The sequence below is a fragment of the Oncorhynchus tshawytscha genome, linkage group LG25 (genome assembly GCF_018296145.1).
Source record: "Oncorhynchus tshawytscha isolate Ot180627B linkage group LG25, Otsh_v2.0, whole genome shotgun sequence".
NCBI classification, from domain to species: Eukaryota; Metazoa; Chordata; class Actinopteri; order Salmoniformes; family Salmonidae; genus Oncorhynchus; species Oncorhynchus tshawytscha.
Genome location: NC_056453.1, coordinates 24,940,880 through 24,961,088, shown reverse-complemented (window position 1 = coordinate 24,961,088; position 20,209 = coordinate 24,940,880). Strand labels below are relative to the sequence as shown.

The 20,209-nt window shown below is 45.0% G+C and overlaps 1 protein-coding gene across 8 annotated transcripts in view; it reads right to left on the bottom strand.

Moving 5' to 3' along the window:
- Positions 1-20,209, bottom strand: part of sdk2b (sidekick cell adhesion molecule 2b) — a 474,295-nt gene that overhangs the window by 13,176 nt on the left and 440,910 nt on the right. For 2 of the 8 annotated variants that reach the window (XM_042306157.1, XM_042306161.1), the window contains exons 33-44: positions 16,019-16,154; positions 15,546-15,602; positions 14,751-14,852; positions 13,994-14,109; positions 13,616-13,802; positions 12,259-12,396; positions 11,566-11,772; positions 11,219-11,344; positions 9,953-10,117; positions 9,533-9,673; positions 8,317-8,479; positions 867-1,008 (exon numbers count right to left, since the gene is read on the bottom strand). In XM_042306157.1, coding sequence (XP_042162091.1) covers positions 867-1,008; positions 8,317-8,479; positions 9,533-9,673; positions 9,953-10,117; positions 11,219-11,344; positions 11,566-11,772; positions 12,259-12,396; positions 13,616-13,802; positions 13,994-14,109; positions 14,751-14,852; positions 15,546-15,602; positions 16,019-16,154 — 1,680 coding nt within the window. The remainder of the gene's footprint in view (positions 1-866; positions 1,009-8,316; positions 8,480-9,532; positions 9,674-9,952; positions 10,118-11,218; positions 11,345-11,565; positions 11,773-12,258; positions 12,397-13,615; positions 13,803-13,993; positions 14,110-14,750; positions 14,853-15,545; positions 15,603-16,018; positions 16,155-20,209) is intronic. The other 6 variants (XM_042306158.1, XM_042306163.1, XM_042306159.1 and 3 more) reach the window with 5 other exon arrangements.

Sequence of the window (20,209 nt, the reverse complement as noted above, 5' to 3'; positions counted from 1 at the left end):
AACCACAAGAGCAGAGTACAGGTGGGAAAGAGCGTGAACAAAGACAGCAACAAGGGGATCAGTATAGACACAGGGGAAAACGAGCCAGCCAGGAAAAAGATCAAAATGTGAAGCGAGATAAAATTTAATTTGAGATCTGAGGGATAAAGAGAGAGGGAGATAAAGAGAGAGAGGAGAAGCAGAGAGAGAGAGAAAGATGAGAGAGAGGAAGCGAGAGAGACATCCAGTCCATTGATGAAAGCTGTTCATTGGGCACCAGCCCTGTCTGTCCCTCTGATTCAGCAGATGCCAACAGCAGACTGGGACCGGTATTGAAGGGCATTATGGGTAACGGTTGCCCAAGACGAGGACAGGGCTGTGGAAGGAATCCAGTCTGGGCCTGAGAACGCAGCCGACACTCCAGTCTGTGTGTATGTGTGCATGTGCATCCTCTGTGCTTGATTCCGACCACCACCAGCGCTGGGCACTGGCCACTGGCCCTACTCCCAGAACCTGCCTCCAGCTCAGACTGACAGCCCCATAGAGACCAGGAGAGACATGGGACACATTTCACATCCAAACCTATCAATGCCCTGAGTGTGCTCACAGACAAGGTTACATTAGATCACAACCAGGCGCCTGGATAATCCACTGAGCCAATCACTCCGGCGTGCTGTTTCCTCTAGGTACAGATCTAGGATATAGCTGCTCCTCCCCCAGGCCTAATCTTAACCATTAGTGGGGGAAATTCTGATGCCCCACCCCTAGATCCACATCTAGGGGCGGGGCATCAATGTGAAGGTGAGGTGCAGAGGGATTCAATATGTTGACAGACAGACAGTGTGACAGACAGTGAGATGGGAGACGTTAAGAGTAGTAGTACATACTGTTGGTACCTGAGAGTCTGATATCTCAGATGGTTTCTCGGTCAGGCTGCTGGTCTCAGCTGGGATCAGATCGTTGTACTTGGTGGTGCTCAAATCCTCATCAGAGTAGTTTAGACTGCCTGGGCTGGGCCGAGGAGGAGACCTGAGGAGACAGGACCATATTTATATATATATATATATATATATATATAATTTGCAAAAAAATCATTAAAAATCCTACAATGTGATTTTCTGGATTTTTTTCTCATTTTGTCTGTCATAGTTGAAGTGGACCTATGATTAACATTTACAGGCCTCTCTCATATTTTTAAGTGGGAGAACTTGCACAATTGGTGGCTGACTAAATACTTTTTTGCCCCACTGTATGTATATATATACTGTAAGATGAAACCATCAAGTGATCGATTTTAAACAAATACATGCTGTCATCGAGTAACTCCATGCCATGATTAGATAGTGAAAAAACACACCAATCTCTTTCATAGGTTTTTAAACAGTACAAGCTAATTTACCAACATTTCTGAAAATGGATATATAGCGTTTTGGAAACAGAAAGTTCCATCCTCTTAAGCAATTTGTATTAAATCACTAAAAAAAATCCTGTTCACACATCAGAGTGACATGGCACAGAGAAACTGCATGAAAGGAACCAGGGAAACAGTTGAAGGATACACACTGATGATCAGTGAAATGTACTGAACTGTCTCCAGGCACTTAACACTAATAGTCTACTTTCAAGGGATAAAAATACTGTTCCCTCTAATATCTGATGGAGACACTACATTCACTTTTTGTTTGGGTAGTGGTGGGTAGGGGGCAGGGGGGTAAGGTGGGGTTGTTTATTATCAGGATCATGGGACAGCCATTAGATCCCAGCCTGCCTGCATTCAGTATGAATCATCTCTTCTGATTAAACACTGTGGGCTGCAATGGCAGGCAATGGCAGGCACAGTTAGCCTTGTGACCAACTCATGAATTGAACCCTTATGGAGTGGAGGAGCTCACTGCATAGGCAGAAATCCCCATGCAGTCTCACATAGGAAGGCTCAGGATGTGTAGGTTAGGTTTTTGTTCGCTCTCTTGTAAAAGTTATCATCCACATGAATCCATGTACGAGTCAACAGCCATGTTTCATGGATGACACTTTAAAAACCTCTCCATTCATAGACAAGTGTGGAGTGGAGGTTTACAAGGGCACGATTTATGAGTATGGAGTGAGGGATCTTTATGAGCAGTGGAGTGAGTGAATAAGTGTAGTGGATAGGGTCAAGGGGAGGGTATTGAGAATGCTTGTTATGAGAGCGAGAAGGGGAGAGAGAGAGACCTCACAACACCCACAAGTGGTGCCCTCAGAACAGCTCTCTCAAAGCACTCAAGGGTTCTTCTTAAAATTCGGTGAAAAAAAGAATGGCTTTGCGTTCTGCATAAATTCCTCCACATTGTCCTCCCTCTGTCCCTAAGCCTGTTAAACAATCAGACATCTGTTTTTGTTGACTGGCCCTGGTTGGTTTGGCCGGGACAGCCTCTCTCAATCTCTCTCTCCCTCACTGTCTGTCTCTCTCTCTCCCTCAGGCCACACCAAACTGTTCAGTTTTACAGTCCAAAATCAACCTTATTTTGCATAAATATTTCTTCCACAAATATTTTGTTTAGAGGTTGAGAGCATTCCCAAAACCAAACTTTGAAACCTAGACTTTCAAATCTCTTATTCCCCAACATTTGACAATTGGGGACCCCCCCCCCTCCCAGAAAAGTAATGTACATTTATTTATTTCTTGTCCTTCTGTATCAGGGGCTCTGTAATTGACACATTGTGTGTGTGTATGTGGGGGGTAATCACGGGCGTGGTGCTAACAAATTGGAACTAAATCCCGACCCTTTAGAGAAATCACGGAGAGAGCTGCAATTCAATTCCATCTAATACTGTTAATAATTTGTAACAAGATTACATTTAATACACTTGGATACAGGAGTGAAATGAGCACAATGGAAATCTATTCATGTATTATTGACATTTTCTATAAGTTAAAGGTCATGAACAGTCCAAATAATGTTTTTCTTGAAATTGGATGATGTTTGAAGGAAACCAGCTCAAAGTATATAAAATGACTGTTGCTTCTACATTGATAAAGTTTGATCATAAAGTCACTGGTCTCCTCCCGCATGTCAAACACTTGCATTCATTATTAAGGGGACAAGGTGACATCACCTTAACTCTCATTGGAATACACCAATGGTAACATGATATTCTCTTCCCTAATTTAAATAAGTACAGCCTTATAACCAACATCACAGAAGGCGTGGTTTATATAGCTAGATACTCTACTCTCCGATATCTAACTAAGTTGTCAGCAAATATAATTAAAAGTTTACCCCATTCATCTATGGCAAAGATACTTCAGTGTTTACTCTTTCATCTCTTTCATCTGTGTCTGGTGTTACTAGCTAGCTAGGTCTTCATCTGTGTCTGGTGTTACTAGCTAGCTAGGTCTTCATCTGTGTCTGGTGTTACTAGCTAGCTAGGTCTTCATCTGTGTCTGGTGTTACTAGCTAGCTAGGTCTTCATCTGTGTCTGGTGTTCATAGCTAGCTAGGTCTTCATCTGTGTCTGGTGTTCATAGCTAGCTAGGTCTTCAGCCAGCATGGAACAAAAGGGGGGAAGGGTCATTGAAAACTCAGAGGCAGTTGTCAAGTCAACACATCCATCAGTGCTGCTGTGAACTGCATCACAAGAGACTTGCAAAATGGGAAATGTATATAAAAAATCATTTAAAAAAAGGATATAATTGACGCAATTTCCATGTTGTTTGAGTTGCTTTGTGTATCACCAAATTTGCTTGACATGATTTTAGTGCAACACCGCTCACTGCCTCCAAGTTGTTTAACAAGAGCTGTCATGAACATAAGCTCCCGCCAACTCAGCCTGTCTTTTCAAACTTCCTGGTAGTTAGCCATGAGAATAAAAGTACTTTTCAGAAAGGGGAGTTCAGGACCTTTCATTTTGGCCCATAAATGGCTGTTAGTAGATCCTTGATCCTATAACCTCCAACACTGTGACCTTGCTGACAGCCCTATTAGATAGAGGAGGACATACAGTCACTAATGAAGGACTGCACCGCTTGATACGCGATACAAGTTGCAACATAAGTTGCAACATTCTCCTTGCTCCTCCAGATAAGGTCCGGATCATGTTGAGCTAGCTCAGGTCTCCCCTGTCACATCCCAGCTGTCTGGAACCTGGACAACGCTAACATCCATCTTCCTGGAGCCGTTGGAGGAATTGCTGAGCAAGTCTGCTGTCCATTTGCTGTTGGATCAGAGCCTATCCCAGCCCGGCCCAAATCTGATGTCTGTCTGCTGTTGGATCAGGGCCTATCCCAGCCCGGCTCAAGTCTGATGTCTGTCTGTTGTTGGATCAGAGCTTATCCCAGCCCGGCCCAAGTCTGATGTCTGTCTGTTGTTGGATCAGAGCCTATCCCAGCCCGGCCCAAGTCTGATGTCTGTCTGCTGTTGGATCAGAGCCTCCCAGCCCGGCCCAAGTCCTGTCTGCTGTTGGAGAGCCCCCAGCCCGCCCAAGTCTGATGTCTGTCTGCTGTTGGATCAGAGCCTATCCCAGCCCGGCCCAAGTCTGATGTCTGTCTGCTGTTGGATCAGAGCCTATCCCAACCCGGCCCAAGTCTGATGTCTGTCTGCTGTTGGATCAGAGCCTATCCCAGCCCGGCCCAAGTCTGATGTCTGTCTGCTGTTGACCTTAAAGTCCCCAGACTGACATAGACAAGACTCCCTTCGTCATTTAGATAAAAAGCAGTTCACTGTGTAATAAAATGTCAACACAAACTCTCAATGACAAACCTGTAACTTTGTCCCATCACATTCTCCCCTCTGCAGTAAGATCTATACAAATCTCCACTACTAATTCAAATTCCTTATTGGTCCTGGGCTAATCTCACGCACTAGACGTTACAACAAGATGCAGATACACATTGGGCTGGTTCCACAATAGTCTCTCCTGTGAGAAAGGACTAGTTCCACAAGATTAGTCATGGCTGGGATAGCCCTGCTATGAGCAGACAGGGTTAAGGAGTGAATGTGAAGAAATGTTATTGTCGGCCCTGTGGGAGATTATGATAAACTGCCTGTTTAACAATTCAGAGGAAGCTCTGCTCAACAGGCCCACCCTCTCCCTCCCTCCCTCCCTCCCTCCCTCCCTCCCTCCCTCCCTCCCTCCCTCCCTCCCTCCCCCTCCCTCCCCCCTCCTCCCTCCCCCATCACTCAGATGCTCATCCACTGTTGAGTGAGTGAGGTGTGAAATATTTAACAGTTCTCAAATGTAGAGAGGGGTAGCACACTCTTTACCCTCTCGTAAACCACCAAAATAAGTGAACATTATTTATCCTTTATTAAACTAGGCAAGTCAATTAAGAACAAATTCTCAATTACAATGACGGCCGACCAAAAGGCAAAAGGCCTCCTACGGGGATGGGGGCTGGGATTAAAAATGTTTAAAATATATATATATATATATATATATATATATATATATATAGGACAAATCACACATCACGACAAGAGAGACAACACTACACAAAGAGGGACCTAAAACAACATCATAGCAAGGCAGCAACACATGACAACACAGCATGGTAGCAACACAACATGGCAGCAGTACAACATGGTAGCAGCACAAAACATGGTACAAACATTATTAGGCACAGACAACAGCACAGAGGGCAAAAAGGTAGAGACAACAATACATCACGCAAAGCAGCCACAACTGTCATTAAGAGTGTCCATGACTGAGTCTTTGAATGAAGAGATTGAGATAAAACGGTCCAGTTTTTATGTTTGTTGCATCTTGTTCCAGTCGCTAGCTGCAGCGAACTGAAAAGAGGAGAGACCCAGGGATGTGTGTATTTTGGGGACCTTTAACATAATCTGACTGGCAGAACGGGTGTTGTATGTGAAGGATGAGGGCTGCAGTAGATATCTCAGATAGGGGGGAGTGAGGCCTAAGAGTGTTTTATAAATAAGCATCAACCAGTGGGTCTTGCGATGGGTATACAGAGATGACCAGTTTACAGAGGAGCATAGAGTGCAGTGATGTGTCCTATAAGGAGCATTGGTGGCAAATCTGATGGCCGAATGGTAAAAAAACATCTAGCCGCTCGAGAGGACAATTACCAGTTATTCCCTTCCCTACACCTCAGCTATGAGGAGTTCAAAGATAGCAGAGGTACATCTGAGCATTCCTCCTCTCACCTCTCCTCTCACTCCTTCTTCTCACCATTCTTCTCAACCCTGCTCTCACTTGGCTAGCTGGCTGCTCCTCAAAGGCCAGGGCACCTTTGATCCTTTCCCAAGGGCAAACACACACACACACACACCTCCCGGGGATCAAGGACAGGGCTAATTCCCCCGGGCACAGCATCAGAGCATCAGAGCATCAGAGCATCAGAGCATCAGAGCATCGGAGCAGAGGGCACCTGGCTCTCCAGCTGGTTGTTGTGAGCTCGCTCGCCGTCAGTCCCAAATGGAGCCCTATTCCCTATTTAGTGCTCTACTTGGGATGCTCACACAGTCAGTCAGTCACACTCATCTTAATACTATCTCCTCTAACCTAATACCATCGCGCTGGCAATACTACACACACAATTACACACTCCACACAGAGCCTGCAATATATTGCAATGTGGTGGTCATTCCTAACGTACTGATAAAACACAGAAAGAAACAGTGAAAAGACAAATTTCAATAGTGGCAATGCTGTGATCGCTCATAATATGGCAAGACAATATGAATACACACTGGGTACGGTTGCAAAGGGAGGGTATATTACTGCTGGAAACTTTCTAACGTTACCAGTAAACTACCAGGATTTTGGTAACTTGTACCTTGTTGGGTACTTCAGATTATCACAGGTGTCTTTAATTATCTCTGGCCCTCTGTGGGGCCTTATCACATGTAAAAAACAGCAAATAATCAAATAAGATGATTTTAGAATACTGACAGAGCTGTAAAACATCATCCTAAATATAAACCACTAGATTAGTGAATACCATTGGTGTTTAATATATAAATATATATATTTTTTTACCTTTATTTTACTAGGCAAGTCAGTTAAGAACAAATTCTTATTTTCAATGACAGCCTAGGAACAGTGGGTTAACTGCCTGTTCAGGGGCAGAACAACAGATTTTGTACCTTGTCAGCTCGGGGATTTGAACTTGCAACCTTTCGGTTACTAGTCCAATGCTCTAACCACTAGGCTACCCTGCTGCCCCAAAAGGTGGGTTGAGGGTTTCAGCATGAAATGATCCTTTATATATTTTATTAAACCCTTTTTTTACTATGTTACTATGTCTTTGATGTAAATGTTTTGGCGCCAAACTGATGGCAATTGTGAAAAAAGTCGATAGTTGGAAGAGTTGCAGAGTTAATATGAATACCATTGTTGATTAGATGCTTTTTAAATGAATTGATCTATTTTCTCTTGAACCATATGGTGTGTCCACTAGAAACTCATGGACAATATGGACACAGATATATATATATTATTTTATAAAAATACTATATATGAATGCTTTCCAAGTAAAAATTACCATCAATTACCAAAATTATAGACATTTCTGGTAACTTTGGTAAATTAACAGTAGCTTTGCAACTGGGGTGATCATATAATGGAAAATAAAGGGTCATGGGTTTATAACTGTGACTCAATCCATATTCAGTCCCTCCTGGTGAGTTTGGTCAGTTGCCATCAAGATCACTGGTCCAAGGTGCCAGACAATGAGATTAACAGAGACAAGGTAATGAACTCATCAACAGTTAAGCTGTGGACAGTGGAATATTCCAGACCTGGGTTCAAATACTATTTAAAAATAATTTCAAATACTTTGGCTGGGCTTGATTGAGCTTGCCTGGTGCAATGGAACCAATAGAATAGTCACAAAAGTACAGATCCTGCCCATCTGGCAAACTACGCAAGCTAAAGCAAATGCTTAATGTTTTTGAAAGATTTTAAATAGTACTTGAACCCAGGTCTGTAATATACTGCCTCATTAGAAAAAGCAGCAGTTCTCTGTGTGTACTGTTTTACAGTGGAAACAGAGCTTTATAGGAGTATCCATTCCAATCCATCACAGCATAAAGTCCTTTCCATCCAGCCATCAGCCTCATTTGGACTTCTCAAGGCATGAAGTCATAGTGTTCCTCAATAATGACAAACACAGAACCATAATCATTAGTATTGTGTAACTATACAGTACCATAAACATATTCAAACCAGTCAATTTAATGGGATTTTGACAATAAGTCAGATGAACTCATGGATACCATTTTCATGTTTGCGTGCAGTTTGAAGGTAGTTGAAGGTAGTTTTGCGAACCATAGCTAACTAGCGTTAGCGCAATGCCTGGAAGTCTACCAGAACAGCTAGCATACTAGTTACTGACCTGGTGTAGACGCCGTTCTTACGGCAGAAAGAGTTCTTGACGGACAGCCGGCGGTTGTTGAGTTCCAGGGCGGGGAAGCGTCCCTCGTCCAGGCTGACCATATCTCCATGGGTCAGGGCATTACAGTTAGAGTTGTTCCCTGATGAACACACATAGGGAGACACTGTGTGACCACAGGCCAGAGGGATGGACGGACAGGCAGGTGGGGGTTAGTGATGCTGTGAAGAGGATGCATGGATGTTGTAGTATGTATGTCATGTACAGTAGCCCACTCTAGCACTGTTTAAAAAAAAAACATTTTTAGGGGGTGGATCAGCTTTAGTACTGTTACTAAATGTCTGTCTGTGTCCCAAATGGCACCCTATGGGTCCTGATCAAAAGTAGTGCACTACATATGGAATAGTGTGCCATTTGGGACATACACTTTGAGTTCTATAGAAACACAAGAAGATGGCTCATGAATGGATGTTATGCATATGCTATGTTATGTACTCTACCACTACTACTGTTACTGCTGAGTTCTATAGAAACTAGAGTGACTGGAAATACCACAATGATGTCATCACCAGTATATTAGGTGAGTTTAGCCAGGCATCTAAACACAGATTCCAAGGGTCCAAACATATACTACCCCCCTTACACAGCAGACCCCTCCAAGGGCATCTGGCGGCCAAGCTGCCGTTCTGCAAACATTTAGTCACTATAACGAGCTGATTTGTAAACTTGCACCAGTCCAGTATTCCATGAGGGAGGTTACAGGGGGTATGTGATAGTATCTCTGTGTTAGAGAACAGAGAAGGGAGGGAAGCGAGAGACGAGAGAGAAGGGAGAGAAGAGAAGAAAGGACCTCTTGTGTTTCAGTCCCGTGGGTTGCCCCAGCCTGGCAGCCTGGCACTGGCAGCGCCACACAGCAGAGAGAAGTGCTGAGGCAGAGGAAATACCTGCTGATGTCAGAGAGGAGCAGACTGCACATCTAGATAGGCCCCCTACTATACTCCTCCTCTACAGATCACTGTCTCTTTCTCTCATTTCTCCCTGTCTCTCTCTCTATGCACCACTTCTCCCTCTCTCTCCCCTTTGCCCCCCCGTAGGCTATATGCCAAAAGTAGACCACTGTAGAATAGAAATACAGAATCTTTGAGATAAAAAGCAACATAACAAAGACCTTGTTGTCTAGTAATATGATGCTGATCATGTCTTCCGCTCGACCTCTCACCTGATTCAGACTTCTTGGCGTACTTCTTGCTCTGTCCTCTGATGATAAGGATGAAGACCAGTAGAAGGATGAAGATGAGTCCCACGAGAGCCACCACCACAAGGAACCACCACTCCTCATAGAACGGCGCCACCTTTTTGGCTGGAGGAGAAGAACACAGGCAATATAACAACTGGACTAAACACAAGGACAGAGCAGGGAGAACTGACGCAAAGGTAGCTTCTGAAAACAATATATTTTCTGTTACACTGATTATTCTTAAATTCTATAAAACAAGGTAAGATTTTGTCATTGATTAACATGAAAACCCAAAGCTCAATTACCATTGTGTCCCAAATGTCCCCCCTATGGACCCTGGTCAAAAGCAGTGCACAAGGGAATAGGGTGACATTTGGGACATAGATATATGAAATAACTCACCAGATATGGAGGCTGAGGGTGGACTAGGAGATCCGTAGCCGTAGTCGTTCACTCCAATGACCCGGAAGTCATAACTAACCCCTTGCTTCAGAATGTCCATGTTGAAGGTGTATGACGTCACTTCCTTTGGGATGTCCTTGATCAAGATATCCCACAAGCCTTCATCTGTTGGCAGAGTAGAAGAAGTAGAAGAAGGTTTTTGGATGAGTAGTAATCAAACATGAAAAAACTGTGGTAAACGAGACTGAAAGTAGTCATTATATAATCGATAGAAAAGCCCATTTAAAAGTCTGTATGTTAGTATAAAACATAATCTGGCTATATCCAAGGTAATTCAAACCATATAAACATCATGCAATTCATATATTGTAAATCTCCCATACTGCTCTCTTGTCTTTGAGAGGTATACAACCGTATAAAAAGACAGTAGGTATGATTCACAAGATGGAATATTATGGGATGTTTCATGTTTGCTTTTGTAATGGCTGCCAGAATCCATAAGGGCTAAGTGCTAATAACCATACATCTTCCGAGGAGTTTGACGTTTATGGAATGCTCAAGAACATCAGCCAACACCAGAGTTCATTTAAAGTTTATGTCACTAGTGACGTCGTGAAGATATGAAGGGTAAAGTTAATCTGTATTAGCGCCAGGAGTATTTTCCTGACAATGAAAAACTGTGCCATAGTAACTAGTAATATGGACAGCTGAGTAGTCCTACTGATGTGGTTAGACAGGCTCACTCGTTATGCTACCAAGTGAATCTGCATGATACTTTCTTAACATCTGGGGCTCAGTGCCCCCTACTCCCATCCACCCATTCCTCAAGTCACCAGTGGTGTAATCAATCTCTCTCGATGTGCCTCCATCCATCATTCCTCTATTCCCGCTGTACAGCTGTCAATCACAGGCGAAGCCTGACGTTACGTCTCAAGCTCCGCTGCACCCCAATCAATACTCCATTAAAAGAATAGTGAGTAAACATCACCGTCTGTTGGGACCATATTGACACCCTATTCTAAATCACATTATTCCTGTCGAAGCAAGTACCAAGCTGGGTTAACAGATTGCATGATTGGAAAGGATTGTAAACTGTGGATCCATCTGGAAGTATCCAATATGTCCACTGGCTCCAGAAATGAAAACTGTCCAGAACATAGTTCGCTGGAGATGTACCGTTGAGGCCCTTTGCTCCACTAGAAGCTAAAAGTAATAAGTTAAGCAAGTGGAGTCCAGTCCAGTATGTCACGTGTTGGGTGTCTATACCTGAGGGTCTGGCCTCGATGACGTAGCGTGTGATAGGCGACCTCCCGGGGTCACCGTTAGCCCAGTGGATGGTCAGAGCTGAGCCGTAGCGAGAGATGAAGGGCTCTCCAGGGGGGCCGGGGGCTCCTGCATGGTGGTCAAAGGTTAGAGAAAGGTTGTAGGGTCAGGCAACCTCAATATACCTTCAAAATATTAGGGCATATACAGGGCCTAAGCTTAACTTGAGATCCGCACACTCTGGCATGTGTACATCATTCATTGATGTCAATTAAGGATTTACATAGAAGGTTGAGTTAAGTGTGCATATTGCAAGTCAGGATATGGGCCTCAGCTAGAGGTATACGAACCTTCCCCAGGCCCCATGGTGATGTTAGCCTCCACCTCAGGCCCATAGGTGAACGTCTTGGCCCGGATCCTGAAATTGTAGGTCACCCCGTCAGCCAGATCCTTGATCTTCATCCAGAACGGGGCCCCTTTGACGTCCACCGTCACTATCTTACTGACGCCTGGGGGGGAGGGGGAGTGAAGACAGTCGGCACAGGCCACGGTAGACTCTAGACAAACACACCACATTTAGAGTGGGGCTAATACCCAGGGACTGGGTATTACACACACACACACACACACTGACACACATACAGACACAGGCACACTCCAACAGTTGTTGGGACATACATGGGAAATGAATGAAAAGGGTTAACATAGCAACATTATCAACTGATTCAGCATGCTATTTGGCGTCAACAAAGGAAATAATGGCCACCACTCACTCAGCAATGGAAAAATATAGTTTTTCAATGTAGTTATTAGGTATGTTGATGTTTAGCCTACCCTCATACAGTGAGAGAGACTCAGGATGTGTCCCAAATGACACTCTATTCCCCTATATAGGGCACTACTTTAGATAAGGGCCCATAGGTCCCACAGGGACTACATAGGAATTGGGTGTAATTTGGAATGCATCCTCAGAGATGGGCATTAATTGTGAGTTGTCAGATGTGAGGTGGGATGCGTCGAACAGGTTGAGGGGGGTGTCTTACCGTCCACAGGGGTGCAGGGCTCGTAGACCAGCCGGTAGCCCTCCAGGATGCCGTTGGGGTAGGTGGGCTCACCCCAGGACACGTTGACTGAAGTAGTGGTCAGCTCACTGAAGTGGATGAAGCTGGGAGCGCTGGGGGCTGGAGGTCAGAGGACACACAGGTCAGAGGTTAGGGGGTCAGAGGAATGTACAGTTATATTTTGGATTGTGTACATTAGGATGGCCCTGTGATAGACTAGCGTCCAGGGGGTGTACTTGTACATCAAGCTGCCTCACACTACAGAAACAAGAGATAGGCTTCTGCTTCTATGACCCTTTCCGGCTCGCATTAGCCAAAGCCCTTTTTATTGTCTCAGCCTCTGAACCCAGGCCTCTGTGTGCATGTGATGGATGCTCTCGATTTTGAAGACGCAAAGTCATTTCAAAACTATTGATGATGTGCTGTTTGTTTGCTTTTAGAGTCATTTAATGTCCCCAGGGCATGACAGCCATCATACCATCAAGCTCCAGTAATAATAGGCTAGTGACATAGATGAGCTTGTGACACTACTACTGTACAAAGAACACAGCTCTCCTGTTCTCTTACGTCGTTGAGTAGGACTATTTGTAACCCTCAAACACAGGCTTCATTGTGTGATGAGCCTCCTGCTATCAGCCCTGTGTATCTCTTCTCCTCCATCTCTTGCCCTCTCCTCAACACTCTCCTCAACACACTTGTCATCTGCTTCCATCTATTCCATCTCTCGCCTAAAAGGTCAGAGCACATCCCCCCTCTGTGTCTTCCAACCCCTTTTGCGCCTCCCCTCCCCCTTGAGATATCAAACACAGCAAACTGCAAAAATGTTCCTTTTTTACAAGGGGATCAGATGAAAAACACATTTCTACAGTGACTGTACAGAAAGGAGGGGGGGGGGTGATCTTTGGAGGGAAAAACAATCTGGCAACTGTCTTCTGTTGCTATTTAGATAACTGTGCCAGAGAGAAAGCATTTCCAAGAAACCACAGGAAGGAGCTTTGAGACAAAAAAAATGAATAAAATAGCCTCTAAACATTTTCATACCAAACAAGACTGTCCAGGAAACCAGCGGATGAGTCAAGAGACTGAAAGAGGCCATTGATAGGGAACCGATGTTTATGCCGTGTGGTTTCTAACATTTCTGGCTTGGCATGCTGACACCAACATCATATAAAAGCTCACAGATAGAAACCCTTGGACTGTTTGAGGGTTGGAGGAGGAATTTGAATTTAAGTCAATAAAATTGCTTTCCTTTCATTTTAAGACACAGACAACTCCTGTGGGTTTCTTTACATGGCAGTATACTGTTTACTGTACACAGTATACATGACAGTATGCTTACCAGCCTGCTGTGTGCGGCCCCTGGTCGGGGGGCTCCGGGGCCCGTCCCCAGCTGCGTTGAAGGGGGCCACACTTATCATGTAGGTGGTGTATCCAGTCAGGTTCTTCAGCTTGACCCCTCCCTCTGGCAAGAACAGGGTCCGCAGCCTTTCTGTCTCGTTCTTACGCTGGAGCTCCCAGAAGTACACCTGGAGGGAGGAGGAGATATGGGGAACAGACACATATTAGCTCATAGTAAAGATAGCCTTTACATCCCACTGTGATTAAAAGAGTCACGCAGAAACGTGTAACTGTTATTACATTTGAATGACTTTGACTGTAATGATTAAAATGATTAGAATTCTATGGTATGGAATTCTTGTGAAACCCTCCAACTTACCTTGTAGCCCTGGATGTCTCCGTTCTGAGTGTCCAATGGAGGAGACTCCCACGTCACATCCAGCTGGGTGGCCGTTGCTGTTTGGATGGCCACGTTCTGAGGTGGGGCAGTGGGTACTGTGAAAAAAGAAGGAGTAAAAATCTAGCAAGAATCCAGGTAGAAACAAAACAGAAGAAATATCAGTGTAATTAGGTTGAGTGGGTTTTTCTCCTCACTGCTTCTGGAAACACTACTGTCTAGCTGCCTGTGTGTGGACTGATAGCTTTACAGATGAGAACAGGGAAAACTACTCTCACTTTATGCACAGGCTCACACAGTCAAATTTAATAAAAAACTTATCCTGCAACCTGAATACATTTGTAAATGGTACCAATCCAATAAACATTTGCCAAGAGTAGCTCGACAAGCAGAATAATCCCCTGCCTTCAGGGTGGTCAGATAGTCTATAGTTCTACTATTCTAGGTGGTCAGATAGTCTGTAGTTCTACTATACTGGGTGGTCAGATAGTCTATAGTTCTACTATACTAGGTGGTCAGATAGTCTGTAGTTCTACTATACTGGGTGGTCAGATAGTCTATAGTTCTACTATACTGGATAGTCTATAGTTCTACAATTCAGGTCCTGAGGTAAGGATTTAAATGAGAGAGAGAGAGAGAGAGAGAGAGAGAGAGAGAGAGAGAGAGGGAGAGGGAGAGAGAGGGGGGAGAGGGAGAGAGATTGTTGTGTGTAACCTCCCTACCTCACTGAGCGACTTACCTGCCTCTCCTACAAACACTTCCTGTGGGGTGCTAGTTGGTCCCTCCCCCATGACATTATAAACACTCATCCTGATCTCATAGCGCTTGTGTTTGCTCAGGTCTGGAGAACAAGGAACAACATTGACATTAACCAACAACCTACTATCACCCCAACATTTCTTTTCACCTTTATTTGAACAGGAAGGATCCTTGATGCAAGAAAACTCTTTTGTAAGGGCGATCAATACATGCCAGAAAATACATTTGTTGATTTTGTAAATATGTCTTATGCGGCAGTTAGAATCTATCCAAGGATGTAATTGAGTAGTTGTTGCGTACTGGAAAGAAATACACTGAAAATATGTGACCGTCTGGTCTTGTGATGCTTGACAAAGCAAATACAAGTACGTGAGCCCATAAACCTTGGACTGGACAAGCAAGTCTTCCTGGTGAATCCTATTGAAGATACAATATCCACATAGACCGTAGACAAGGCGTCTTTAATTCAGGGCCCACACAGTGGTCTGTTTGAGCTCACTGTCAGAACAGACAAACAAATATGGTAACGACTTCATTAGATTTAGTCAACTCAATTTTCACTCTGCATTTCCTGACACACACAAGACAAGGCAGCTGGGTACATCATCTACATGGCTAGAGCTTACACACTGACTAACTTCCTTTTGCTTTATAACTAAATGAATGTGTGTGTGTGCCAGTGTGTGTGCCATCACTAGGGCACAGTGGTGTTCAGTGTGTATTTCATCAGCAGTGAGACAGAGTGTGAAGCGTAGGCAGGCCTGTGAGGACTTACTATCCAGCTCATACTGGGTGAGAGAGGACTCGCTCAGGTTTCGCACGCTGTAGGGGGCTGTGAGGGAGCAGGTGAGGGGTCAAACATGAGCGTGAGAGGGGGCAGCCAGAAGAGAGAGGGCATGAGTAGAGGAGAGACATGTCATTGCGTTAATGCACTCTGTGACTACTCACACAGTTAGAGAAACCCACAATAATTGAATCAAAGAGAAATGATGTATCACACAGTCAGAGCAGATATAACATAACAGCTTTACATTAAACAAAAGATAGGACTGATTATAACTGATTATAAGAGAGACTATAGAGTAAGATGCACAACCACAGAGTTACAGGAAGACAAGGAGGGCAGGTTATGTATATGTTCTGATGGAGTTCTTGTGATCTTGTGCAGAGGTTGTAGGGGACTTGTGGAGAGGTTGATGTGAGGTTGTGGAAAAGTTACAAGGAGGTTGTGGGAAGGTTGTTACTCACAGGTGAGCTCGGCCCAGGTAGCAGAGGGGCTGTTGGCAGTGAGTACGGAGAAACTGCGAAGACGGTCGTACAGGAGCTCCCGGTACCGTATCCGGAAGCCCAGGAGGATACCGTTAATCTTCTCCTCAGACGGAGGCTGTGATGACGACACAATGTTAGACTACCATTAGGACATGTTCAACATAGTCTCTCTCACAGACAGTCATATTTACAAAGCTGAGCTAGCTAACTAGACATTTGATTAATTTCTAGTTAGCTACAGTTGAAGTCGGATGTTTTTAAACAGCTTGAAAAATGATGTCATAGCTTTAGAAGCTTCTGCTAGGCTAATTGAAATCATTTGAGTCAATTGGAGGTGTACCTGTGGATGTATTTCAAGGCCTACCTTCAAACTCAGTGCCTCTGCTTGACATCATGGGAAAATCTAAAGAAATCAGCCAAGACCTCAGAAAAAAAATTGTACACCTCCACAAGTCTGGTTCATCCTTGGGAGCAATTTCCAAATGCCTGAAGGTACCACGTTCATCTAGTATCTAGTAAGTACAAACACCATGGGACCACTCAGCCATCATAACGCTCAGAAAGGAGACGCGTTCTGTCTCCTAGAGATGAACGTACTTTGGTGCGAAAAGTGCAAATGTATCCCAGAACAACAGCAAAGGACCTTGTGAAGATCCTGGAGGAAACAGGTACAAAAGTATCTATATCCACAGTAAAACAAGTACAATATCGACATGACCTGAAAGGCCGCTCAGCAAGGAAGAAGCCACAGCTCCAAAACCGCCATAAAAAAGCCAGACTACGGTTATCAAATCAAATCAAATCAAATTTTATTTGTCACATACACATGGTTAGCAGATGTTAATGCGAGTGTAGCGAAATGCTTGTGCTTCTAGTTCCGACAATGCAGTAATAACGAACAAGTAATCTAACTAACAATTCCAAAAAACTACTGTCTTATACACAGTGTAAGGAGATAAAGAATATGTACATTAGGATATATGAATGAGTGACGGTACAGAGCAGCATAGGCAAGATACAGTAGATGATATCGAGTACAGTATATACATATGAGATGAGTATGTAAACCAAGTGGCATAGTTAAAGTGGCTAGTGATACATGTATTACATAAGGATGCAGTCGATGATATAGAGTACAGTATCTACGTATGCATATGAGATGAATAATGTAGGGTAAGTAACATTATATAAGGTAGCATTGTTTAAAGTGGCTAGTGATATATTTACATCATTTCCCATCAATTCCCATTATTAAAGTGGCTGGAGTAGAGTCAGTGTCATTGACAGTGTGTTGGCAGTAGCCACTCAATGTTAGTGGTGGCTGTTTAACAGTCTGATGGCCTTGAGATAGAAGCTGTTTTTCAGTCTCTCGGTCCCAGCTTTGATGCACCTGTACTGACCTCGCCTTCTGGATGACAGCGGGGTGAACAGGCAGTGGCTCGGGTGGTTGATATCCTTGATGATCTTTATGGCCTTCCTGTAGCATCGGGTGGTGTAGGTGTCCTGGAGGGCAGGTAGTTTGCCCCGGTGATGCGTTGTGCAGACCTCACTACCCTCTGGAGAGCCTTACGGTTGTGGGCGGAGCAGTTGCCGTACCAGGCGGTGATACAGCCCGCCAGGATGCTCTCGATTGTGCATCTGTAGAAGTTTGTGAGTGCTTTTGGTGACAAGCCGAATTTCTTCAGCCTCCTGAGGTTGAAGAGGCGCTGCTGCGCCTTCCTCACGATGCTGTCTGTGTGAGTGGACCAATTCAGTTTGTCTGTGATGTGTATGCCGAGGAACTTAAAACTTGCTACCCTCTCCACTACTGTTCCATCGATGTGGATGGGGGGTGTTCCCTCTGCTGTTTCCTGAAGTCCACAATCATCTCCTTAGTTTTGTTGACGTTGAGTGTGAGGTTATTTTCCTGACACCACACTCCGAGGGCCCTCACCTCCTCCCTGTAGGCCGTCTCGTCGTTGTTGGTAATCAAGCCTACCACTGTTGTGTCGTCCGCAAACTTGATGATTGAGTTGGAGGCGTGCGTGGCCACGCAGTCGTGGGTGAACAGGGAGTACAGGAGAGGGCTCAGAACGCACCCTTGTGGGGCCCCAGTGTTGAGGATCAGCGGGGAGGAGATGTTTTCGCCTACCCTCACCACCTGGGGGCGGCCCGTCAGGAACCACCCAGGGTCTCGGGCTTGATGACGAGCTTGGAGGGTAATATGGTGTTGAATGCCGAGCTGTAGTCGATGAACAGCATTCTCACATAGGTATTCCTCTTGTCCAGATGGGTTAGGGCAGTGTGCAGTGTGGTTGAGATTGCATCGTCTGTGGACCTATTTGGGCGGTAAGCAAATTGGAGTGGGTCTAGGGTGTCAGGTAGGGTGGAGGTGATATGGTCCTTGACTAGTCTCTCAAAGCACTTCATGATGACGGATGTGAGTGCTACGGGGCGGTAGTCGTTTAGCTCAGTTACCTTAGCTTTCTTGGGAACAGGAACAATGGTGGCCCTCTTGAAGCATGTGGGAACAGCAGACTGGCATAGGGATTGGTTGAATATGTCCGTAAACACACCGGCCAGCTGGTCTGCGCATGCTCTGAGGGCGCGGCTGGGGATGCTGTCTGGGCCTGCAGCCTTGCGAGGGTTAACACGTTTAAATGTCTTACTCACTTCGGCTGCAGTGAAGGAGAGACCGCATGTTTTCGTTGCAGGCCGTGTCAGTGGCACTGTATTGTCCTCAAAGCGGGCAAAAGTTATTTAGTCTGCCTGGGAGCAAGACATCCTGGTCCGTGACTGGGCTGGGTTTCTTCCTGTAGTCCGTGATTGACTGTAGACCCTGCCACATGCCTCTTGTGTCTGAGCCGTTGAATTGAGATTCTACTTTGTCTCTGTACTGGCGCTTAGCTTGTTTGATAGCCTTGCGGAGGGAATAGCTGCACTGATTGTATTCAGTCATGTTACCAGACACCTTGCCCTGATTAAAAGCAGTGGTTCGCGCCTTCAGTTTCACACGAATGCTGCCATCAATCCACGGTTTCTGGTTAGGGAATGTTTTAATCGTTGCTATGGGAACGACATCTTCAACGCACGTTCTAATGAACTCGCACACCGAATCAGCGTATTCGTCAATGTTGTTGTCTGACGCAATACGAAACATCTCCCAGTCCACGTGATGGAAGCAGTCTTGGAGTGTGGAGTCAGCTTGGTCGGACCAGCGTTGGACAGACCTCAGCGTGGGAGCCTCTTGTTTTAGTTTCTGTCTGTAGGCAGGGATCAACAAAATGGAGTCGTGGTCAGCTTTACCGAAAGGGGGGCGGGGCAGGGCCTTATATGCGTCGCGGAAGTTAGAGTAACAATGATCCAGGGTCTTTCCACCCCTGGTTGCGCAATCGATATGCTGATAAAATTTAGGGAGTCTTGTTTTCAGATTAGCCTTGTTAAAATCCCCAGCTACAATGAATGCAGCCTCCGGATAAATCGTTTCCAGTTTGCAGAGAGTTAAATAAAGTTCGTTCAGAGCCATCGATGTGTCTGCTTGGGGGGGATATATACGGTTGTGATTATAATCGAAGAGAATTCTCTTGGTAGATAATGCGGTCTACATTTGATTGTGAGGAATTCTAAATCAGGTGAACAGAAGGATTTGAGTTCCTGTATGTTTCTTTCATCACACCATGTCACGTTGGCCATGAGGCATACGCCCCCGCCCCTCTTCTTACCAGAAAGATGTTTGTTTCTGTCGGCGCGATGCGTGGAGAAACCAGCTGGCTGCACCGCTTCGGATAGCGTCTCTCCAGTTAGCCATGTTTCCGTGAAGCAAAGAACGTTACAGTCTCTGATGTCCCTCTGGAATGCTACCCTTGCTCGGATTTCATCAACCTTGTTGTCAAGAGACTGGACATTGGCAAGAAGAATGCTAGGGAGTGGTGCACGGTGTGCCCGTCTCCGGAGTCTGACCAGAAGACCGCTTCGTTTCCCTCTTTTTCTGAGTCGTTTTTTTGGGTCGCTGCATGTAATCCACTCCGTTGTCCTGGTTGTAAGGCAGAACACAGGATCCGCATCGCAAAAAACATATTCTTGGTCGTACTGATGGTGAGTTGACGCTGATCTTATATTCAGTAGTTCTTCTCGGCTGTATGTAATGAAACCTAAGATGACCTGGGGTACTAGTGTAAGAAATAACACGTA